The sequence below is a fragment of the Cheilinus undulatus genome, linkage group 1 (genome assembly GCF_018320785.1).
Source record: "Cheilinus undulatus linkage group 1, ASM1832078v1, whole genome shotgun sequence".
In the NCBI taxonomy this organism is placed as follows: domain Eukaryota; kingdom Metazoa; phylum Chordata; class Actinopteri; order Labriformes; family Labridae; genus Cheilinus; species Cheilinus undulatus.
In genome coordinates, this window is record NC_054865.1 from 36,404,554 (window position 1) to 36,429,882 (window position 25,329).

A 25,329-nucleotide genomic window follows, 5' to 3' on the forward strand; every position below is an offset into this window, starting at 1 on the left:
TTACTAAATTTCTCAGTCTTTTGTAATGTTTTCACAATATATTTGTGTTTTGATTAGAGAAAGTAGACATGATGTCACCTTGTACTGGATAACAAGGATGTTAATTTTTAGAAATTGTATGATGATCAATGAAAGAAGCCATTTCATACCTAATTTAAGACAATTACCAACTTTTCAACCATTAAAAGTAATTACACAGTTCAATTTCACTTAATGGCAGTGACAAGGCCTCCTTTTTTTTGACTGTAAGGGTTTGTTAAATCTTTGAAGTTCAACCACTTTTACGACTTTGTCCAGAGATATCATTGGACTGTAATCAGTCACTGTCCTCCTCCAGGGCACCGCAAACAGAATATCAGCTCTGGCAAAGACAATTTTCCTCACTTGGCACAGACATCAAGAACATTGCACTGCTTCATGCATGCACATGCCCATATGAGAGTGAGCACTCATGTGATTGCATCAATACAATGAAAAAATGCAATGGGAATCAACAGATCCTTGTTTTATTTCAAGGAGGGTTATAAATTAGGGCTTTCAAACAAGTCCAATTCTTAATCACATTTTTTCTCTTATTTTTGCAGTTAGTTGCCATAAACCTAAACGTTTTTAAGGCAGACAGAGGAGCAAAGCCTTCTCCGCTTTTCCCTTTTTATATGATTTTTGTCTCTTTAGTCTGATATTATGTAGCCTGGTAAAAGAGGGAGACTGGCAGCAGGCTGCCCAACACTCTCCATGTGCACCAAAATGCACTACGCACAGCTAACCTGACTCGGTTGTGCCTTAGCTATCGCCTTGTTCTCCTGAACAGTCTGAACAGTGTTCAGTTCGGCACAAATGTTGTTGATTGTCATTTATTTGCATTGTCCTTGATGTGAAAAGGCCTCCAGTGTAATTTACTTTATTGTCGGGATATAGACCTGCTTTAATTTTGAAAGAAAAAGGAACTGCAGGAAGATTCAAGATTATGGCATGAACTTAACCATGGAAAAAAGAACTTGTTATGAATTGAAAACAACATAAGGGATCAGTAAAAAGTTAGTGTTTTATATCACAATTATGTTGACTTATTCATTGACCTGTTGGTGAGTTTTTTAAACTTTAATGGGACTTTAAGGAGCAGTGGTGAGCTTATTTTACAGAGATGCTGCAGGGGCTTAACCAAAGTGTGCTTACAAGGACAATAAAACGTGTAATTATTCGCAATTTAAAGAATGGATGCATTTATTATAGACCTTGATTAATTGCGATTTATGCACTAGTCTTAAAAACATGGTCAAAGGGGACTCAACTGTGTTTTTAATCACTGTGTAGAAAGGGTTTATGATTAAGATTAATTAGAAATGTAAACTTTGATCAAAACTACACATCCCTGCTTGTATAAAGTCTTAGGAATTATCATAACCAAATGAATGCAGAAAATGAAACTCAAATGACCAAAAACCTCAATGGTATGAGGGTTAAAGATGCAGATTTTTTGGGAATAAAAACCCCATGCAGCATGACATAATTTAGTAAATCTGTGATGATTTCAAGGGTAGACCTTCCTCTTAAATCATCCTTATAGAGAAGAGTTGAATATGGAAAACTCAGTGTTCAGAGTTCATTGAAAAATCATCTAAAGCATCCAACAAAAAGCATGGTTGTATAGTAGAGCCAAAGCCATGACTTTCTATCTAAACGTGTCATTTTTGTGGCTTAATTGTCCTTGTAGAACAGCATCTTTTCACAGAGCTTAGCCTTTTTGCCACACACATTGTTTCTCACAGTAAACTGTTGAAGCTGAACATGTTGAGGAGCCAAATTCCTTTCCACCAACAAATGACCCCAGCCCTCTGCCCCATCCAGTTGCTGGTTTCCCCAAGTGCATAGTTAACACAGTTGAAATGTGTGTCAGTGTGAGTGTAGTCACATGATGAAGACTGAATTAAAAAAAAAAAATTAACTTTCTGATTTAAAAAAATGAAAATGCTCAGTTATGTCCAAATAAGGTCTGATATGAGCACCACATTACTTCAAGTTATTTCTACTAATTGCCATGTTGCTCTCAAATCTATGATCAGTGTTGGGATCATCAGTGTTTCTTTTTTTTAAGCTGTGGATATGCAGTAGCCCCTAAGAGAGTCTCAGGACCTGCCTGATTTTCATGTGAATTTCCACAATGCCCCCTTTGTTCATTCAGGACTGTGAGCGTGCTGTTTGCATTTCAGAGACAAGTTTTAGCAAACTGTGTTTGATCCTGACAAAGATGTTGTCTCTGATGAAGTTTAGGATCGTTTCATCTATTTTAAACAAAATTCCCTAATGGATGAGAGCAGGGTTTTGGAGGTCAGACGAACCACAGTATAACAGCCAAAGCAAAAAAATGAACCATGGTTTGGTTACCTCTAAAGACATATTTTAGCAAGCAGTTCATGCAGAGAACCAGAAGTCTGTGCATGTTTCCTAAAAGTCAAGAACACATTTTTGCTTCCTAAAAAGCCTGTGTTGCTCATTCACTCATATCTGTGGTGCTCTCTACACCTATGCTTTATACAAAATGTTTACTGTCAGGGTGCAGGTCATTTCCCAGCTGTGCAACAGTGTTAATACATTTGCATATTAGATTGTAACATTAGGTGACTGTTTAAGTGCCAATGAGTGATCTGTTTACTGGCAGATGAATCACACCCAGAGCTGCAGTGAAACCATGATTCAGCTGTCTCTATTGTAGAAGCCTGGTCTTGTTCAGACTCTCTCACTGACCTAGTTTGCTTAACTGTCGTCTGCTCTAAGTAACTCCTGTAAAAAAACATAAGAGACTGTTCAGTAACCAATAACAGGTCATTTAGATACATGTAGTTTTAAGTACTTACATGCATAATTGGATGTGTGTTTAATTTAGTCTTTTGTTTTGGTCCAAAGTCCGCCAAAAATAGTCCTCTATAACATATCTGGCATGGTCACAAGTAAAAATACTATTTATTTATTATTCCCCTCAAAATGTCACTTGTGTCAGATAAATTGTCATGTGATGACTGCATATGAATATGGACGGGGCATCCCCATCTCTTCTTGCTATGCTTTGCACTGAAGCCAAAAATGCTGTTATGACCAGTGCTGCCATTTTGATGCTAATTGGATAAAAGAAGATGCCAGACCGAATGTGCCAAAAAGTTCACAGCAAGAACCACAAACACTAATGTGCTTATTTATTTATTAATACATTTGTTTGTTTATATGCACAAATATGTGCAATATATAGCAAAGAGCTCCTTGTCAGGTCTACCCACTTTTCCAAATATTTGTGCAATTTACACAGGGCTTGCTCTTGTTTGTTGGAAGGTATTACTGAAGATCATTTAGGTTGTGTGCTTTTTAATTCAGCAGATCATTAGAATAATGGTGATTTGATCATTTGAAGGACACATACCAGAAGAGTCTAGAACATTCCAATAACCTCAGTGTGCAAAACTTTTGCCAGTGTTTTTGTATAATTTACACAGTGTGTAGGAGTTTCCTCACTGTTTGTGATAACTTAGGTATTAATTCAACGGTATTTGGTGTCAAGGATTTCCTTTTTTTTTGTCTGAGATATCAAACAGATGTCAGTATTATTTGATTTCTATCTGAAGTATGACAAATAATAATAGTTCTGTTATTGTGAGAGCCATTTTCTGTTTCTTTTCAGGCGAAAATATGTTATTTCACCATTCAGCTATTAAAAGGCAAGGCAAGGTCATTTCATTTATAGAGCACCAGTCATACAGGTATCAGTGCTTCATATAGACAAAATTTAATGCATTTAGAATAGAAACACTAATTCTAATGTCTCTTGTGTTGCTGTTTATTGGTTTTGCTTTCGGTCCTATAAAGCAGTGGCTCTCAATTGGTCCAGCTTCAGGACTCACCAGTCTGTCTTATGACAGATCACAAGTCAAGTTTCCAAAATAATTTCAACAATGCATGTTTAGTTAATTAAATATGTTGTAGTTTGGAGCATGATTGGACCAAAACACCTGATATAAAAAAGAAAAGGTACAAAACTGACAGATTTTATACCCCCCTTCCCCATCATTATGTGTCAATTGTTGCCAATTTTCCAGCGAACTTTATTTATTACTTAATTTACTATAAGTGAACTTAAATAATTTCATTATCATGGGAAAATAGCCCTTTATTGCAAGAAGAGGAGATAAATTAGTTAAGATATTGATCAAACACTCAAATTTACCCAATTTCACAGTAAAACAGGGTAAAATGAAAGGTATCGATGCATGTCCAGTAAGGACTTCAGGTTTTTTGTCACCTTTTTTTTTTCAGAGACCTAGTCGCGACCCACTGAAAACTGCTCCGCTACCCACTTTTGGGTCCCAACCCACCAGTTGAGAACCACTGCTATAAAGCAAAGTGTCCTGAAGTGGGGTAGTCCCAGTGTTTCAAAAACCCTGCTGTTATTTTGGTGGTCATGGGCTGAAAAGTTTGGAAACCCCTGCTACAAAGAACGTGACCAGAGCCACATATTTCAACAGAGCTGTCAGTCATGACATAACATCCACTTGTTTCAGCATCAAATAACTGATAAAAACAAAACTTTACACCAACTGAAAACACACACATGAATCAGCATGATAATAACTATTTATAATAACAAACCATTTTTGAAAAGGTTTTATTTGCTATTTATTTAATGTTCCAGTCTGGCTCTTATCCAATTTGTTAACATGGAGGAGGTGGAGTTTGCAGCCTGTCAGCAGGGGGAGCACCAAATGTTTTGGCTTCACTTTTAGGAAGTTATAGTAATGTGCTAACCTTGCAAAGAAGATGGATACGCCCATTTCCTTGTTTTTCATTGGTGAAGCCATCTTGTTAAGCTCCCATCTGAACCGTTTGGGCCCGGACCAATCAGCGACGAGGGGCAGTACTTTAAGGCACGGCAGAGTCCTGACGTAAACATGCAGCAAAAGGCCGGTGCAATTATGGCGGAAGAGCTTAGCGTGGATGCTGCTAAAGCGTAAGTTTTCTGTGAACTTGACAACAATCCTTCATTAAAAGAAGAACAAAGAACAGCAGTGAGTTGTTTTCTTTTCAAAAACAACAAAAGTTGTGTACTTACATGTCTATAGTCACCACGTTTTTCCCTGGTAGCTGTGCAGCTCGTTAGCTGCTACGTCATATGTTTTGTTGCTCTTATTGGCCCGTAGAGATGTGACAGACAGAACGTTCATCCAATCACACTCCGAGTTTTTTTCAAAGCCTCTGCCTTTTCTCAGATGTTTCCTATTGAAGCTTTCCCAGATGGATGTGTTTCACACATCCATCTGGCATGTCAGGTTAGTGATGTGCAGCTTTAAAAGTTTATAGATGGTAACAAACGACAACACTGCAATGCTAGCAGAGTGTAGTGTTAGATAAAGCTGGTAAAACGACAACAATCAGTGCATTTCTGTTCACACAATGTAACTACATAAGTAAAACGGTATCTCTAAAGCAGACTTTTAATGTTCTATGGTTCTGACAAGTTTCCTTAGAAAACTCTAACCTTTTTTCATCCTATATGTGTTTCTGTTTACTAACTGGGTGAGCAGGGCCACTCAACTGTAGCTCATCCACTTTAAGGGACAAACTGAAACTGACATTGTGGCTGTAGTTTGTTCTGTGCCTCGCCCTGCCCACAGAGCCCATTGTGTTCACAGAAATGTACAATCACAGTGTGCAGCTGAGGTGTGTCCACTCCCTGCATAATGCTGCGTGTCTGGGGGTGTGTTAGCAACAGATCCTGATGTTTGTAATCAGAGGAGTAGATTAGTACCCTCCAGTCCATAAGCGACTATACAGACATATCATTTTCCCAGCAGGCTCTCATTACAGTATTGCCTCAGTTTAATGGAGTTGCAGCACAACGTGGGGTCAGACTAAGCCCTCTTATTCGGCTCCTCAGCTTTAATGATGCACACAAAATCCACTCCAGTAGGCTAATTTACTATGAGACACAACCCAGTGCAGTAAAGATCCCAGACAGTGTTCACTGTGTGTGCACGGGTTTGTGTACTTACCTCAAAGTGCTTCAATAATTACCTTAAAATAGATAACTGAATAAAGCTGTACAAACATAGGTTAATCTTTCTAAACACACACTCATTGTTGAAGAGGCTGAGTTCATCGTTTTTTTCCAGTAATAAACTAAAGAAGAAGAAACACAGCTACCACTTCTGCTTCTCTCCTCTCTTTTTTTTCAGACAGATAACGCTGCTTTTCTTTCTGTGCAGAGTTCCCCTCATGCATTTTAGACGCCATCTGGCTCTGTTTTTGTTCTTCGCTGTGGTTTCTTCACTTTCTCACAACCTTTTTCAGACCCTGCCAGAGAGCTATTCTCAGAGCGCATGTCTGAATAGACATGGACTGTGGTGTTATACAAGTTTTTTTCTTTATTGAGGTTGGAGTCCTGCCAGGTGACATCAGTGAGAGCTGTGCATGGCTCTCAAATGCTCCCTTTCTTTCCTTTTTTTGCCATCATGTATTCACTGAAGTCATCTACAAAAGAGGAGTAACAAAGTATGCAATTGTAGAAACTTTTTGGTACTCTATCTTTCCTGTAAAATGTGTATTTTTACACACAATTTGCTTGGTACCAATTTCATTACCTTGTTTTTGGAAAGATTGATATCAAGTAACCCTCTGATATGGTTTGTAAAAATAAAAATACCATTATTGTGATTGTATTTGGGTAATTTTTGCCATATTTGGACTGGATATTGAACTTGACCATAACTACTAGGCCAAACAAGCACCTAAAATAAACCACTACAGCCTTTTTGAAGGGTGATAATAGTAGTAGTATTAGTATTTTTTTTAGGTCAGCCATTATAATATTCCCATCAAAAACACATAGAGGTAAGATGAAATGAGAGGTTTCACTGAAAAATTCCAGAAAATGTCTGGAAATTTTTAATGGGACTGCCCCTGAAATTCCTCTCTTCCAGAGTTCACACATACATGTCACAGCTTTCAACTGTTCTTGTGGGATTTGGGATGTTTAAAGAGGCAGGACATGATTTAAAAAGAATGACAAATGGCAGAGGAAGCAACAGAGTCCCACACAAGTGGTGCATTTCAACTAAAGGCTGGCACATACTACACAAATTCAGCCAGATTTTGGCCCAACTGCGTTGTTGCAGCTTATAATCAAATGTTGGAGGATGACTTAACATGACTAGCATATCAGAATTATTCTTGCATTCTTGCATTTAGTTTGACGTCCTGACCTGACGGTAACAATGTGTATCCCAACATCTGTCAATAGGAGAGCATCTTTTCATCATCATTTACTAGAGAGCGTCCCTACTTTTTCTCCCTCCAGTGATCTTCTATGTACATTTCATGAAACTGTAGGTGTGAGCTAGGCTGATTGGGCTTATTACCTCTCCCAAGGAGGTTATGTGATTGGGTGGGTTTGCTAGTTTGTTTGTTAGTTTGTTAGCAACATAACTCAAAACGTTGTGGACGGATTTTGATGAACTTTTCAGGGAATGTCAGAAATGGCATAAGGAAGAACTGATTAGATTTTGGGAGTGATCCGGATCACCGTCTGGATCCAGGAATTTTTTTTAAGGATTATGTACTATTGGGAAATAGGGCTAATGGCAGAGCTCTGTGCTGTTACCACTTTACACCAGGAGATGGCGGACATGAGTAACTTCAATCCCAGCAGCATTTTGGCTGTGTTTCCATTCAAAGTTTTGGAGTTTATAGAGTTTGAAATACACACGCCCGGTCGAGGAGACAAGACGGAGCGTAACAGAGAGAAAGATAGCGAATTGTTGCGAGAATACTCACAATGCTGGGAGGAATAGAGGAATATTCACCCTCTGCCATGACTTCCAGTCATCCAGTGAGACCATGGTTGAGAGTGTCAATGCATCTGTTGGCACCAGCAGGCAATGCTTCCACCATGACAGTCCACCTGTAGCGAAGCCAGTGCTTTGCCTCACTGTGTTTCCACCCCACCAGGGAGGGAGTAATCAACGAATGCCATGGTGGGGGGCACATGGGGACGGTTCCAGGAATTTTTTTTAAGGATTCTTCACTATTGGGAGATAGGGCTAATGGCCGAGGTCTGCGCTCTCTGAGTGCTTTTCCAGTTCTATCTATGTTATCACATGATTACCTCAAGTTCTACCTGAAGGAGAGCCATTTCTTGTTTGTTGTTTTCTTCTGAGCAAAAGACCGCTTCTGCTGTATCTAAGTTTGATACTCTTTGACCAGTGAGCTCAAATTCAGTCACGGCGACATACAGTAGGTGATGTCAGCATACAATGAGCAGTCTGGATCAATCTTGTGGTGTGATCAGGCTGTCAGATAAGCTGGGACAAGGTTTTGATTGCATAGTCTGACATGGTGCTATTGTGAGGGAAAAATTGTGTAGTCTTAGCAGGCCCTAAGTGGGCTGGTGTGGATCAGGACAATTTGGTAAGGCAAACCCGAATCTTGCTTGTGTTTCCACAGCTTATGGTCCAGTGGAGGTTTAAGGAACACTGGAACACTGTCTTGTTTCGTACGGCACTGTCCACTTTCCTCTGCACTTTCGACCAGTCAGTGAACTGCTGTATGTTTAGCTCCACCAGTTCAGGTTGGATAGGTAAGACTGAACCAGAGCACTTGGTTGAAACGGATGAGAAGATTACAGTTTTGGGCTTTCTATCAGTACAGTGTGTAGTGTGACATTTTCACATTATCAACAAAACAGCAGAGGGGAACATGCTGTTAAACAGACAACATATTGAAGCAGTGTCATTACATACATGTAGATTATACCAGTTCCCTGCTGGCTGCAGGATACACATCATTACTTGGGTTAAGTATTGTTTGTGTTTTTTTATACCAGTACTAAATTGCTACTTTTTATTCTGTGCTTGTGTCTAAACGATACTTGAATCAATACTTTTGAGAGACAAAAAGGTGTGTTGAAAGTCAGCGGGAGGATGAAAACTGTCTTGGTATTGTTGCAGAACTATCTTTATAAGATGCCTGTCAAACAATGGATAAGTAAAGGAAGCTGATGTTACTTACATAATGTATTCCTTGCCTTTCATTTGTGTTGGCAGTCTAACAAAATTAATTCTTGATGTCTGTCTTGGAGTTGGGTTCGGTAGGCATTGGATGTGTTGGTACCGGCACCATGTCTGTACCAGATTCCACTACTCATCCCTAATTATTACTAATCTGACCCAGTGTGAGTGCATGACATTTTTTGTTGGATTACACACCTGAAAACACATCTACAAATAACAGACTCAGCGTGTAAAGACCTGAAGAAGATGAGCCTCCCCCTCACAGTGGACAGTTGGCATGAATGGACAGTGACTCACCATCACTGTGTTGTCCAGGAGTTTCAGCTGGGCTCAATGGGGCCTGTGAGGCCCAGAGCCAGCAGTAACTGTTTATAAAAGGGGGAGTTCACTTGAGCCAGCTGGTGGTGACCTTTGACCTACCTTCCATGACTCATCTCTATTTAGACTTACCATAGAGAGGCCCCCCTCTGCCCCCTGACACCCTTTACTGCCCCACGTTTAGTCTTTTGACCCCACATTCTCTTCTGTCTCGTGTCAAAACTACACTCTGTCTGAGATTCTAGCTTTGCTGGTGATGTCATGTTTGAGCTGTACTACAGATATTCTCCTTTCTTACAGAGAAGGAGAACCCGTATGAGGATGTTGACCTGAAGAGGAGGAGTCTGGGTCGGAAGTCTTGTCTGTCTGAGGGTGACAGACCTTGGACCACCATTGACCAGAAGCTGAGCTCTCCACCTCAGGTGAGCTGTACATCTGTTTGCACCAGCAGCGCTCTTCTATTTTCCTCTTGTAAACATACCACAAGCGTTTTTTCCTGTGGAGTGAATCTTACTCATTATCAGTGCTGAAACCTGGACAGTGTTAAGTACCTTATTTCTGGCACTAATGGAAACACTTTGATCTGTTTAGATCTGGTAATTCTCTGCAGAAAGGTTATCCTGCAGATTAGACTTTCTCAATCTGGACACACTTTTTCACCTTAGAAGAGGATACACGGATGATTAGAGGTAGTGACAAGTTTACTTTAATACTTTGGAAACATCTTTTTACAACACCAGAGAAATTACTGCATGTGTTCACAGTGCAGCCAAATAAATAAATTCATTATGTTTGACATACTAACCAAAAAATTATTTTCTTTAAATTGCTTATCCAAGCAGCTGCTGCCTCTTTTAGTGGTGAAAAAGATGATTGATTTTTAATACAAAAACAGGTCATGTTTAAGTTTTCAGTTGTATGAGTGATAGTATAATGTGACCATCAAACAGACAGGCCTGCACAATACAATATGCTACAATATGAAGCAATATGAAGCAATCGGCGAAATATAACACATTACAATATATGATACAATGTGATACAACACGATACAATACTTACCATACAACGCTTTAAAACAATATGATACAACATGATTTAAGATACTAAGATATGAGATATGAAATAAGATTAATATGACAGATACATCAAACAAGGTGGTTGTACAATACCATATAATTCGATACAATATTATACATATGATATGATACATACAATACGATGCAAAATGTGAATTATTTTATACGATTGGATAAGATTGATACCATATGATATGGCATGATACAAAAGTGCAATACGATATGATGTGATATAATTTGGTATGATAAATATGATAGGATACAACAGATACTACATTGAACAGAGAGGCTTATACAATACAATTATAAGCAATACAATAATGCACAATACAATGCAATATGATACAAGATATGACACAACATGATCTATACAATACAATAGGATACATACGATATGATATGATTTGATATAATATGATTTGATATAATATGATACCATGAATATGATACAACAGATAGAACATCAAACAGAGAGGCTTGAACAATGCGATCAATATGTACGATACATATCATACAACAGTCGTGTTCTAATAATATTTAATAAATACAATAAAATGCATTTTGATATGATATGATACAACACAATATGCTACAATACAATATGATCCGTATGATATATGATGTGAGATAATAAGATATGATAAACACAATAAATACATCAATACATCAAACAGAAAGACTTGTATGTTATGATGTGATGGGACACAATACCTAGAATATGATATGTACAATATGACACGTTTTGAAACTTAAATGATACACATGGTATATGGACAATATGCATGATATGATACGTATGATACAATGCAGTTTGAAATGTACAGCATGCACTGTACAATATGAAAAATGATACGACATGATGTGATATATTGTATCAACATAAGATAAATGCAATGCAATTTGATATGGTACGATTTGATCTGATACATTAAGATACAATATGATACATTGCTATAAATATAAAATGATATGAGATATGATACTGTACACTTTTTGTCCTCTTGGGGAAATTTGTCTTGGACAGCATTAACTAATAACAACAAAAGCAACAGGAATCCACATGCACACATGTATTGACATTTTATTAGATATGGATACATAGACATGGGGCTAAAGCTCCAAATGCAAATCCCCTAAATCTTTTTTTTAATAGCAGCAAATATAAATACATAAAAACAGAAAATTGATTTCTAGAACAAAGAAAAGCTCATGTTCAACTTGGATTCTACACAGCAATGGCTAACTCTGCCACTAAGGTTACACACTTTTTTATAAAGAGGAAAAGTACATCAGAAAGAGGGTTTGATGTAATGATAACTCTAAGATGATATCTTTAAGAAAATGCTGTTTTTCATACTCTCAGATAAAAGACTTATTTTGTTAAAATAACTATCATTTGATGTTAAAGGTGTTGCATCTTTGGCTTACTAATGAAAAGTTCTTGCAGAATTCTGTGGTGTGATGAACAGTGCATTTAGGTATTAATAAAACAAAATCACAATCCACATCCATCCTGTAGCAATGGCTAATCCATAAAAGATCAGATTTGTCATTGAGGATGCTGTAAGAGTCTGTTAGGTGCATAGATCTGACTGATTTTAACAAACCCTTACACATTCTTCTCTCTCTACTTAGTTACCAAACAAACCAAACAGCCAGTCACTCCGCATATCTGGTTTGAGTGACAGGAAAAGCCACCGGATGTCCCAGTTGTCCAAGCGCTACAGCCACGATGAAATGCTGCTTCTCCCCCAGCTGGGTGTATCGACTTCACCTTGTGGCCTGCTGGATGATAGCCTCCGTAGCACCGGTGATACCCTGGCCTCACACAGGCAATGGAGAATCCCCAAGGTACACACCAGCAGATCCTACACAAACACCTGGACTAAGCCTCTGCAGAGCTCTGACTATGTTCTCTTTCCTGTCAGATAAGCTTAGATTTCTGTAGGGAAAAAGTCAGCATCAGAGTGAGACTAGTCCTGGACTTTTTTAGTTGTGTATTTCAGCAACCTTTAAACAAAGAAACATATTCGTCTTAGCTGGGTGCACACCCTTGATCTTAACTTAGAAACAAAAGAAACAAACCTACAATTCCCTAACAGTGAATTTACTCTTTCCTCTGTTTACAGCTGGTTCAGAGGATCAACTCCATCTACTGCACTAAACGTGGGAAGAAGAGGCTAAAGAAGCTTTCCATGTCTAATGTTGAGACTGTTTCTCTGAGGGGTAAGAGCTCTCTGTATTCCCTTTATCCACAAGCAAGATAAGAGGGTAAATATTTGTGTCTCAGCCACCCACATCGAGTTCTTTCAGTGTCCCTCTCATGTCATAAACACATGAAAAATAGAACTACAACCTTTAGAATAAACTCTTTTCTGTCTCATGTCTGCTTCCAGATGACAACAGTGAGAGTGAGAGTGACTCTGACGACAGGTTCAAAGGTGAGAAACCTCTGAATTCATTTACATTTTATTTTTTCATTTGATTGAAACATTTGCCACAAGCAGGAATTATTTGTGTAGCATATGACTTCTAGATTCATTTTCTTCTGACATGCTTAAGATGGGAAGGTGAAATTTTGCATGATTTTGAGTTCTTAAATATACTGTTTTGATGTCAAATATGGCTAGTGTCTCTGTGCTTACACATAAAAATCTGTTAAATTATAACTTTTGCACTTCTCAATTATTAAACAGATTTAAAAATGGACTGACTACCTACCCAAAGCATTATTTTAAGGGTAATTGGCAATAGACAGTGCCTTTCAAAAGTATTAACCTCCTTAGATGTTTTACCCTTCTGTTGACTTTATAAATCAATCATGGCACCTCCTTTAAAGTGACTGACTTAATTCAACAGAAGTCCAGCCAACAGGTGTTAGTAGACTCGCAATTAGTGAAATGGAGATCACCTGAATGCACTGAATGTGCTTCAAATGATTGTAGTATTATGACACCTGCGTCTGGAATGTTCAGTCACTAGTTAATCCGTATTCTTGGCTAGCATTACATCATGAAGACAAAAGAACACTCCAAGCAACTCAGAGAGAAAAAGGTTATTAAAAAGTAGAAGTCAGGGGATGGATACAAAAGAATTCCAAGGTTCTGAACATCCCCCAGACTTCAGTTAAATCCATCACCAAGAAAAAGAAAGAATATGGCACATGTGTAAATCTGCCTCTATCAGGCAGTCCTCACAAACTGAGTGACTGTGCAAGCGGAGATGAGTGAGAGAGGCAACCAAGACACCTATGACTACTCTGAAGGAGTTACTATCTTCAGCAGCTGAGATGAGAGAGACTCTGCACACAACAACTGTTGCCCAGGTTCTTCACCAGTCAAAGCTTCTTAGAAAAGAGATTTTTAATCTCAACGAGTCTCATCCTGGTTAAATAAAGGTTAAATAAAATAAATAAAACGAAAAATTATGGGAGAGTGGCAAAGAGAAAGCCACTGTTGAAGGAAACTCATTAAATCTCGACTAAAGTTCATGAAAAGGCATGTTGGGAGACTCCATGGTCAAGTAGCAGAAAGTTCTTTGTTTTTTGATGAGACCAAAATGGTGCTTTTTGGCCAACAGAGAAGACGCTATGTTTGGCGGACACCAGCACTGGATATCCTCACTGTGAAGCACAGTGGTGGCAGCATCATGCAAGGGGGGATGCTTCTTGGCAGCAGGCCCTGGAAGGCTTGTAAAAGGTAGAGGGTAAAATGAATGTAGGAAAATATAGGAAAATCTTGGAGGACAATCTTTTTCAGTCTGCAAGAGAAATACAGCTTGGGAGAGGATTTTTTTTTTCCGGCACAGCAATAACCCCAAGCATACAGTAAATCTACACAGAAATGTTTTTTTATTTAATTGACTTTACTTTATGGAAATCTGTTTTCAATTTGACATTAAAGATGTTTGCTTTCATTTTTTGTCAAAAAAGCCAAATTGTGGCGCGCCGGTAGTCGAGTGGTTAAGGCGCGTGCCATATACACAGGCGACCCGGGTTCAAATCCGGCCCGTGGCACTATTTCCTGCATGTCTCTCCCCGCTCTCTCCCCTGTTTCCAACTCTATCCACTGTCCTATCGAATAAAGGCAAAAAGGCCAATAATAAATCTTTTAAAAAAAATAAGCCAAATTGTATTGACCATGGTTGATTTATAAAATCAGTAAAAGGGTAAAACTTCCAAGGGGATGAATACTTTTTATAGGCAGTGTTTGTCTATAACTGGATTAAATTCCACAAAGTATTGCAAGTTTTTGAAATGTCAATGAAAGAAATCAAACTAAAGGCCGATGGTTAAAACGCTGGATGTGCCTAACTGAAGTATTGTTTGCATGGTCTTAGTTTATATGGTGCAACAATGTCATGAATTATTGTTCTTTCTCTCCTCAGCTCACACACAAAGGTTGCTGAAGCTGCAGTCGATCCTCCGTCGGGCCCCCAGCTACCGCACACTGGAGCTGCAGCTCATTGAGTGGCAGGAGAGAGAGCTCTTTGAGTATTTTGTGGTCGTTTCTCTGAAAAAGAAACCAAGCAAAAACTCATACTTCCCAGAGGTCACCTACCAGTTCCCCAAGGTAAAAGTCAGAAACAAACCAGCATCCTAAATTTCATCAAAGAACAGTAATGTGGCTTTAAATCTTAAGTTTCAAAAGTTGTAAGTGCGTAGCACTTACAGGGGACTGCCATAAAAGATGGATTGTTTTAATTTCAGCCTTAAAAAGTCTATTTTCTAGTAAGTAAAACTGTAGCCTTAAAATGAAGCTTTTTAGTTTAGGCAGGACACAGTCAGATTACACTCCAGCTTTTAGCAGCTAAGAGGCTGCTGATAAAATCATTGTTTTCAATCACTCACCAACCAATCACAGCTATTCTAACAACAAGAACGTCAATTCAGATATTAATTCTTCCTCACTGATGCTGCTACACCAATGCTCTGTACTCTTGAATCAGATCAGTAGGGAACCATTCACTAGCTGAAGCTCCTGAAGATCTGGGCAAATCTCACCCTTTTATGTTGACCTTCAGTGGTTACCAGCTACTTTTATGACTGATCTGAAAATTTTATAGCAAGATTTTAAAGTTTACATGGCAAGGCACCATTTTATATTTCTGATCTTGTTTTTTTTTTTTTTTTTGTTAGAAGTTTATTTTTGGGCATTTTTGTGCCTTTATTTGATAGAGGAGGATAGTGGATAGAGTTGGAAACAGGGACGAGAGCGGGGGAGAGACATGTGGGAAAGGGCCTCAGGCCTGACTCGAACCCGGGCCGTCTGCGTACATGGGGCCACCACTCGGCCACCTGCGCTCCGTATTTCCGATCTTTTTAATTTCTTATGAACCTGACTGGAGTTTGAGGTCCTCCAGCAGGAACTTGCTGCTTGTGTCTGAATCTAAACTGACTATAGATGATCAGGCCTTCACTTTGGGCCCCAGAGTTTTGGAATTCCCTATTAGATGATCCAGTTTTAGTCAACACTGTGTACACTTTTAAATCATTGCTGAAAATGCTACCTTAAGTCACCTTTGTGCACCCCCATTCATTTTAACTTAAGCATGCTGTTCAGCTGACTCTGAGAGCTTCTTTACAGCTGAGCCATCTGCGCTATCTTTAACAGACGTGCCCACAGAATTGGCCGGGCCCCTGAAAAACACGGAGAATGGGCCCCCTCCACTTGTTATTTATTGACGATATCTGTGCATGTATGTTGGATCAGTAGCGTTGGTGCTGAAATCCTATCTAATAGATACTTCATTAAAAAGCTGATAGGTGTGTCAAGCTATTGTTGGGTCGGTGTTTATATTGCTTTTTCCAAGTTTAACCACTTTTCACCCCTTTTTTTCACCCATTTTGAGCTGTTCTTTTTACCACTTAAAGCCCATTTCTGCCACTTATTACCATGTCTTACCCGTTTTTTGCCTCTTCTTGGTGCTTTTCGACCAGTTTTGCAACCTTTTACCCATTTTGGCACTGTTTGCAGCTTTACACCCATTGCCATCAGTTTTTCCCACTTTCAATCCATTTTCAGAACTTGTTTCCATTTTAAACCAGGGCTTGCCATTTTTTAACCTATTTTAGCCACTTATTACTAATTTTGCATAATTTTGCAATCATTTATTTTTTTCCACTAAAGTTGTTACATTTTTTTTTTATAATTTATTTGATGGCATCCTGAAGTCTGACATTCCTTCCCAAATAATGTAGTTTAATGTGCCAGTCCACAGTGTTTTTGTTATTTTTTAAAGGTCATTCTGTTTTAAGAAAAATTGGTGTCATTTTGAAAAAAGCTACAATGTACTACAGCATAAATAAATAAATAATCAATGTTATTGTTTGTTGCATTGATATTTTGGTTATTGTTTTGGTTAAATAAAACAGATTAACTTTACGATGTGCCATGATTTCCCTGACCTCTATGGACCCCCCCCCCCCATTTTCCTGGGCCCCTTTATCCCTTATGCGCGGCCTTGATCTTTAATTTAATTTTACAATAAATGGCTGAATCTACAACAAGAGTGTTCCTGATTGAAACTAAATATTGTAACAATGTAATTAAAAGAGAAAAAACATCAAATTCTACAGTTATACATTAATAAAGCTGTTATACATATGCGTGGGGATAACAGCAGAACTTAAGATCACATCTTACAGGTTTCAGCAGTAGAGACTTCAACACATGACTTTTCTGACAAGCAGTAATTAATGGAGGTTAAAGTTATGTGGCTAATTGAAGATAATAGAGGTGAACTGTTTATTTTTAGCTTTCACAAACAAATTTGATCCTCTAAAGTCATATTCAAACAGTGTTTAAGATGTAAATAATATCTTATAATAACACATTGGAACAGGAGCTAATTAGGCAGGCTTTCCAGAGATTTTTCATTGTGAGTTTTTAGTCCCAGATTTCTACAGGTGTGTTTGCTGACAAATGAGGATGATGGTGTGTAGTGTAAGCCAGTGAGCCAAGAATTTTAAACGTGAAAGTCTTGGGAGCTTTGTTAGAGTCAGGAAATAACCAGGATCCATGTGTGTGATGGGGAAATGTTTTAGTCCTCCAAAAATATATTTCAAGGTTATTTCAGAAGTGTTTCAGCAGAAGGGTCCCCTGGGAGAATTACATCTTTGCCAGCCAAGGGAAACACTCTTTCCATTGTTGAGTTAATGAGAACTTGAGGGGGCAAAGGTTTTACCCTTGTACGGGAGAAATGTCAGTCTGGTCATTTATTGGTCAGGCTGAGATCCATGGGGATCTTTAAAAAGGAGGACACAGTTATCTGAGAGGAATATGAACTGATGGTAACTCTAATTTCTCTTTTCTTTTCACAGTTAGAGAGGCCCACCAAGCAGATGAGGGAGGCAGAGCAGAGACTTAAAGCCATTCCTCAGTTTTGTTTCCCTGATGCAAAAGACTGGAGCCCTGTGTCTGAATACTCCAGGTATGTCTGAAAATACCCATTGAGTTAATAATTACCAACTGATCTGGGGGATTCCATTTAGTATTCTTGCCATTTAGTTGGCATGCTCAGTAGTTGACTCAGTTGCTTATATTTATAGTTATTTATCGTTGCTCTCAATCTTTTAGAGTCTTTACATGTTGATATAAGCGAACAAAAAGCCAAAATACTCAAATATGATTGGACTTAAAAACATATGTAAATCTTTAAAGATAACTAAACTCACTGTTTAACTTTGTTTTTTTGGGGGGGGGGGTTATGTTAATGATTAATGGTTTAATGATTTTTTTGGCCTCTGGGAGGGGTCATGCCAAAAAAAAAAAAACACGCAAGTAGTGTCTTTTACTAAGACCTGCCTGGTAATACTCACATTGCTCCAAATTAACAACCTAATCAATTATGGTGAAGTCATTCTGCTAAAAGAAAAGCTGATATAAGACAGTCTTAAAACCAGTCTACTATTGTTGATGAGGAAACCATGAGGCTGAAAATAGATCCTGATTTCTTGTGATTTGCATGCTTTAACATGTCAAAGGTGTTAAATAACAAAGTATTACATGCAAATAACAAAATAACACATGCAAGCTTCTTCAGGTCTGTCCTTGGGCAAAGTGATCTTGGGATCCATTGTCAGTCATTGTCTATCGTCTGCTGACGACAATGAATGCCTCTAGAGAGATGAAAGTTTCTCCTTAATTCAGTGGTCACTGCTAAACGACATCCAACCAAGACTTCCTTTTCTGAGCTGTGCTTACATTTTCAAGTCCACAACATCCCCCAGAGTCGTGTCTGTTCATCTGTTTCTTATGAGTCTACAGAGGATATATTTCACAGAGGCCTATGAGCCCAAAAGAGAAACTGATTTTCTTGTGGTTTACTTGCAGTAAACGGGTCTTTAGTTTTCCAGATAATAACATAATTATGCAGATATTCATAAAGTGAGAATACAAGGTTCATCTCCCCTCAAGAGAGGAAGGAAATGGCTTTTAAAATGTTGTATGAAGATTGGATCAACCATTTTTCATGTATTCTAGGAAGTCCAGGAAACACTAATTGGCTTTCTTCACACAGTTAAGCAGATTGTCAGCTTTTAGGCTACATTCACACTGCAGGCCTTAATGCTCAATTCTGATCTTTTCTCAGATCAGATTTTTTAGTTTGCCTGTTGACACTGCAGTCAAATTCCAAAAGATCAGATACGTATCTGATTCAGAACCACATACGAAAGTGGCCTGAATCTGATTTGAAAAGGTCAGATTCAATTTGACTTGCGCTGTCAGAAAAAAATCAGATACGGGTCACATGTAAGCAAAAAAATCAGATTCAGGTCACTTTTAACTGCAGTATGAACGTAGCCTTAGAGGATCTTGGCGCCAAAGATCTTAGGGGGGGTGTGAGACTTTGTCTGCTCTGAGGCTGCCAAAATTAGATTTGCAAATATTGACTAAAACCATGATAAAGCACTTATTAAGTTGTTTATGCAAAGATCTTTTGATAAGAAAAGCATGCACAGGCCTTTTTTAGGATTTTATCTGTGAATCAATTAAAATCTATGTTGATTTTTGACAGCATATGTCACTTGTTCTTCTCTCTTGGGTCCTGGGGGGCTCTGCTTCTCTTAGGTACATGTTGGGGGTGGGGGCACCATGGAAAAATGGTGGGGAAACACTGATCTATTGCATGCATATATTTTTTTCACATTTATTTGGGAAAGCTTGCATACAAAGCATTTGGGAAGGGCAGGACTTTTACAAAAATTGAGCAAACATTCTGTCTGCCACCTTACAACAGTACAATCAGAACGACAAGACAAAATGATGAAATAGACATGATTAGCTCAAGTATTAACCTGAGCTGTACAGGCTGTCATAGTGTTTGAACAGCATAGGTTGTCAGTGGGTTAAATTCATGCCAAAGCCTATTGCAAACACATTTTCTCTGCTGAGAGACCCTTTTAGTGTGGCTATAAACTGCTGCTTTGCTGCAGCTACATCTAAGCTAATTGTTACCCTGGCTGCAGCCATTGTATACACCAGCTTACAGAATAACTCAACCCCAACTGTAACGATCGTAAGCGTATACTGAAGCAGGTATATAAGTTTGACAAACAGCGTTAAAAATAACAGCCTTGCTACCATGAAAAGCTTTCAGTGTGGCTCTTTAGTCTTGTTTTAACAAAGAAATATAATGATGAAACCTTTATACAATAGCTACATTTGAGCTAATTGCTACACCAGTGGCAGCCATTGCTATCAGCTCACAGGAGAAGTAAACCCCACCTGTAGCTACTTAAATGACACTGATTGGTCTGAACCATTTTTGGGTCTGGCAAAAATGTTGAAGATTTGAGCTTTACAAGATGAATTTGCCTGATGACAGTCTGGCAAAGCTGTCTGCTTTGCAAGGTTGCAAGGAGAACAAATCTAACAAAATGTATACCAGGCTAAGCAATGTGCTTCCAGTCATTGCTCAGCCTGTAGTCCCTCAGTATCAGCACTTACCAAATATAAAAGAAAATTTAAAGGGAAGACAGTCAAAGCCATATTACCTTAATGTGTACCCCAGATGATATTACTTACATGGACGTCTAATGGCTTTTTGATGTATTTAAAGTAAAGCTGAAGACCCACTTGTTTACTGTTACATATGAGTCTTAAATTGTTTGTTTTACTGATGTCCTATTTTTTTTCAATTGATATTACAATGAAAAAAGTTTATGAAACTCTTTATTAACTGAGCTTTCTTCTTTTGCAAATAAACTCTACATCTGTACTCTGATTTATTACGACAACTGCCCCCAAAGTCTTTCAGCACGTATTATGATCTCCCCTGTTGCTGTCATACACTGTGGAACTCCACGCGTAGATCTTTTGCCCTCCTTATCCTGTGCTCTCTCTTTAATAGTCATGTTTTTGTCTGCTTTAACATATGTCTTTGTGTAGCCTCTCATGTGCATACATTTGTTTTTCACCACAGTGAGACCTTCTCCTTCATGCTGACCGGAGAGGACGGCAGCAGGAGGTTTGGGTACTGCAGACGCCTGCTGGTGAGTTACTGCTGCTCAAGTCCTCATCTTCTGCTCCCTATTCACACCCCGCTGAGTCCTGTTTGTTGTGACAGACCTTCTTTATGTGAACATGTGATAGCTTTTCCTGTGGGAGCAGGGATGTGTTGCATGATGATCAACTGTGGCAGCCGGAAAAAAAACATGTACAGAAAAAAAAAAGACAAAGAAAAATGTGGTCATTGCTTACACATGCGGAAATTTCAGTGTACTTTAAAATTAAACCAAAGAAAAACAGTTGCTACATGATATATAAATGGTCATTATACTTTCAGTTTGAGCCATAAAGGGTATAAAATTATGACGAGAGTATTATAATTACAAAAAAAAAGGCTAGTTAGGATTAACACGTTCAAATTACGAGAGTTTCTCAGGGGAAGCAGACAAAGCAAAACCATGAAAAATCCAAACATTGTCATTGTGGGGCATTTTTCTTCATAATGAGTCCAACGAGAGCTTTGAAGTTTCCTGCAGAGCTCTACATTTAGCTTGTGGGCAGAGATCACAGCTGTGTGGGATTCTGTGAATGCGGCGGTAGTTTCTGTTTGTTGTATGGCTTTTTTGAGTACGTTTACAGTATTACAGTGTGTTTGTTCGCAGAGCTTTGCTGGGAGTGACTGTGAGCTGGAAAAGGCAGGAGATTTTGAGTATCCTCTGACCAGAAAACAATATTTTTCAAAGCCTCTGATGTGCTTTGTTGATCTGAGATTCATCTTGATAGAATCAGATTTTAATGAAGGTAGCGGAGGAGGTGAGCTGCTCCCCTCTAGTGACTTTGTTTCCTCTTCTCTCCTCTTCTTTCTTTCTTCCTGCCGTCCAACCAGCCGTTGGCAGTAAGCAAGCATTCCTGAGGACTTGAATCAAGCTCCACATAGTTGATTTAATCATCCATTAGAAAAAGCGGAGGAGAAACAAGAGGAAAAAATCGTATACCTAATATGGACAAGTGGAATGGTGTTTCTTGAGTGCTTGTGTTCATTTGTGTCTGTGTGTTTGAGGGTCTGTGTCTCAGCCACATAATGGCCTGTGAGTGTACAGAGGAAGAAAGATAAGATCAGCAGGAGCAGATAAACCACCTGTGTTTAGGAAGCTGGTATCCACATGAAAGACTTTCACTCTGAATCACTACTCAGATTAGAATTCTTCAGCTGCAGTATATAAACAACTTATCCAAAAACTATGGTGATACGGTCATAAATCTTATTTTAAAAAGCATCTTTTACTGATTTTTCTGTTCTGATTAAGTCAGCAAACTTTGGAGATGTCCTCAGATGGAAAAACAGGTCCAGAATGGATGTTTTTTTTTTTTTTTTTTTTTTTTATTTAAAGCTTCTGTGAGGAACTTTCAGTTTGGTGAAAAAAGCAGTACCTCCTCTTCTTACATGCTTGCTTATATGCACATTGTCTTTTTAAAGATATGATAATGAACATTCTTTACATGAATTTGGCAAAAATAGGGCATAGGGAATGTAAATAAAGTCATGTGCATAAGTCTTAGGCATGTAGGGCACTAAGGATTCATTACAGGGCACAATGTGCCCCATCCTGGGCCTGGGAGGGCTGCCAGAGTCTAGCTCGATGCATGTCAACAGACATGTGTCGCTCGGAAGCCAAAGTCAAGCTCGACAGCATCTCTTTTGTCCAGGCCTTTTCACCTGGTAACATGCCAAGAGACCACCAGCAGTTTTTGGGCACTTCAGAACTCCAAAGCACAACCAGGGTCTCATGGCAACACTACCTGCCCAGACGGTATGCTGAGGTTACATGCTACATCCACCCCTTACTCTGGCCTAGAGGTGTAGACTTTGTTATCTATTTAACTGATTATTTTCTCATGCCCCTGGTAATGTACAAGGACATCCAGAACATGACTGGGGTTGTGTCAATCCTCCTTTGTGCCGATGGTGTCCTAAGGCTAACAAATACTCCTTACTCCAGCCTCAATTTTTGGCCCAAACATGCCTAAATCTTGAGCACAGTTCTGTTTATTATCCCGTAATGACTTCCTAAATAGAGAGAGAATTAAAACTCCTGTTGGATTTCTTGTTCTCAGCTCTGTGTCAAAAAAATTTTAGATCAGCAATTTATTTCTGCAGCTTGTTTATGTGGGTTTTTTTTTTTTTTTTAGATGTTTGGACATTTTTCATAAATATTTCTCATGAATATTTTTTTCATGCAAAATCCTTGCAACAGTCAGCCATGCCACTGTTTGGGGACAGATGGAGGTCCCTGCTCTCTAGGGAATGGATCATCAACTAGCAGCCCAGGGACCATAGCAGGCCCCCCAAAGTTCCTCATCCATTCCCCAAAAGATGATGAAATTCAGAAAATAGGAGGAGGAAAAAAGATGTTTGGTTTTTTAGGGCATCTTTTGTCTTTAAATTCCTACAGCTATGAAATCAACCCGAAAACAATCAAGATCATAACAGTTATATGGGGAATGACTTTATGTTTGATCCACATGTTGGGTAATATAAGTAAATATGATGGACGATGAATGTGTAATTATCAGTCTAGTTCTGACTGAATTTGCAGTTTTCTATGTCGATTTTTCACTTCAGACTTATGGAGAGTGTGATTTTCCTGCCAGAGAATCAAAACAACAGACCTATTTCCTTCATTTGTGTTTCACCAATCAGGATTTTAATATTAACATCAAACCTAGTGATGGACAGAATGGCAGTCCTAGACATGTGTAGCTGAACTATTTTGATTGCCCATAGGCAATATGGACTGATCTCACTGTTAATACTTAAAATAACTGACATTTTGAATAAAAATACAAATACTAATGTAATAGTGTTATTTGAACCAAAATATTATTTATTTTAGTTTCATTTAAAAGTACTGCCCCCAAAGCCTGCTAAGGCACAATTTGGTCCTTGTATGACTAGTTGGTGTAGTTGGGGTTCCCAAACTTTTCAGCCTGTGACTCCCAAAATAAAAGCATCATAGATCAGGGACCCCTACCATCTCTAGAGGTGGTTAAAGCAGACGATGCTGCACAAAGATTCACGTACAAACTTACATTTTAGGTATAGTTTTTGTACATTTTAATTACATTTAAGCATAAATCTTACATAACAGCTATGGTTTAATTTAAATTGAACCCATTTTGACAATAATGGATAAAATCCACCACTTTAAATCACATTAAATCTTAGTGTTTTTGTAAAGAATCTGTGACCCCCCCCTTGGTGTCTCCCGACCCCCACTTTGGAAACCACTGCTCTAGAGGAGGCTGTTGGAGGCTGAGAGGAGTGTCATCAAGAGTACAATTTGAGAAGAAACCAAAGAAAACATCTTCCTGGTCTAAGTAGAAAAAGGATAGTGATCAAATGTGATTAAGGCTGTATTTCTTAAAAGAGAGTCCTAAAAATGGCTGCTCAAACTTGAACATTAATACAAGAAGCAGGGAGATGCAGAAGTGCAACATCTGCTGGGAATTCACTCCTAAAGTTGCACGTTATACTTTTTTTGTAAAATCTTATCCTGGTTTTTTCTGTTAGTCAAATTTATCACAAAACAAAAACCTTTTTCTGCAGAATGCTGCTAATCACTTTGTCTGACACCGATCCTGTGGCAGCAATCTAAGGCATCAGTGATAGCTTTATAAAAACTCATCTATCGCTAATTGTCAAGTTTCTGTTTTTTTTTTTTTTTTTTTTTTGTCATAAAGAGGCATTAGCATTCATTTTAGCCTATTTACAACAAGTTGAAGGCAACTCTCAGGAGCGTTAAGCAGAAAGCCTGTTTAACAAATAGGAGGTGTGGCGTTTAAATAATGTGAACGCTGAATAAAGGTTCTACAACAGTGAATAAAGGGTCTGCCAAAAATAACTTATAAGAATGCAGTCACTTTATTAAAGGGCACACCCTGCAGTGTACTTTCCCTAAAATATACAAGAGACCAAAAGTTGTGATATCTATGACATGTGAGAGTGCATGTGAATGTTTTTTCTCATGTGGTTTATTAACATCCATGTCCAATGACTCCCTGTCGCTTTTCTTCAACAGCCAACTGGGAAAGGCCCTCGTCTTCCAGAGGTGTACTGTGTCATAAGCAGACTGGGCTGTTTTGACTTGTTCTCCACTGTGAGTTCTGCCTTTCCCATCCATGCACACAGACTCACACAGACATATGTACTGAAGACAGGCCAGCTCTGTTTGACTGTTATCTGTGGTGTTGTAGCTGTAGTTAACCCGTCTCACAGCTGACGTAAATGAAAGTCTGCAGACCTTCTGCTGGCTGTCTTTTCATCATGAAACCTTATTTCAATCTTTGGTTTTTACTTTCCGATTTCCCAGAGTGATTGCTTCCTTTTCTTTTGACTCAGTGGTATTGACACAGAGCAGAGCAGCCTCTCTG

The 25,329-nt window shown here is 38.6% G+C and overlaps 1 protein-coding gene across 2 annotated transcripts in view; it reads left to right on the top strand.

Annotated features, from left to right (window-relative positions):
- dennd2b (DENN domain containing 2B) overlaps positions 1–25,329 on the top strand; it is a 90,197-nt gene that overhangs the window by 41,553 nt on the left and 23,315 nt on the right. For both annotated transcript variants that reach the window (XM_041786404.1, XM_041786396.1), the window contains exons 5-12: positions 9,669–9,790; positions 12,083–12,298; positions 12,577–12,673; positions 12,844–12,888; positions 14,834–15,018; positions 17,769–17,878; positions 20,873–20,942; positions 24,978–25,055. In XM_041786404.1, the coding sequence (XP_041642338.1) occupies positions 9,669–9,790; positions 12,083–12,298; positions 12,577–12,673; positions 12,844–12,888; positions 14,834–15,018; positions 17,769–17,878; positions 20,873–20,942; positions 24,978–25,055 (923 nt within the window). The remainder of the gene's footprint in view (positions 1–9,668; positions 9,791–12,082; positions 12,299–12,576; positions 12,674–12,843; positions 12,889–14,833; positions 15,019–17,768; positions 17,879–20,872; positions 20,943–24,977; positions 25,056–25,329) is intronic.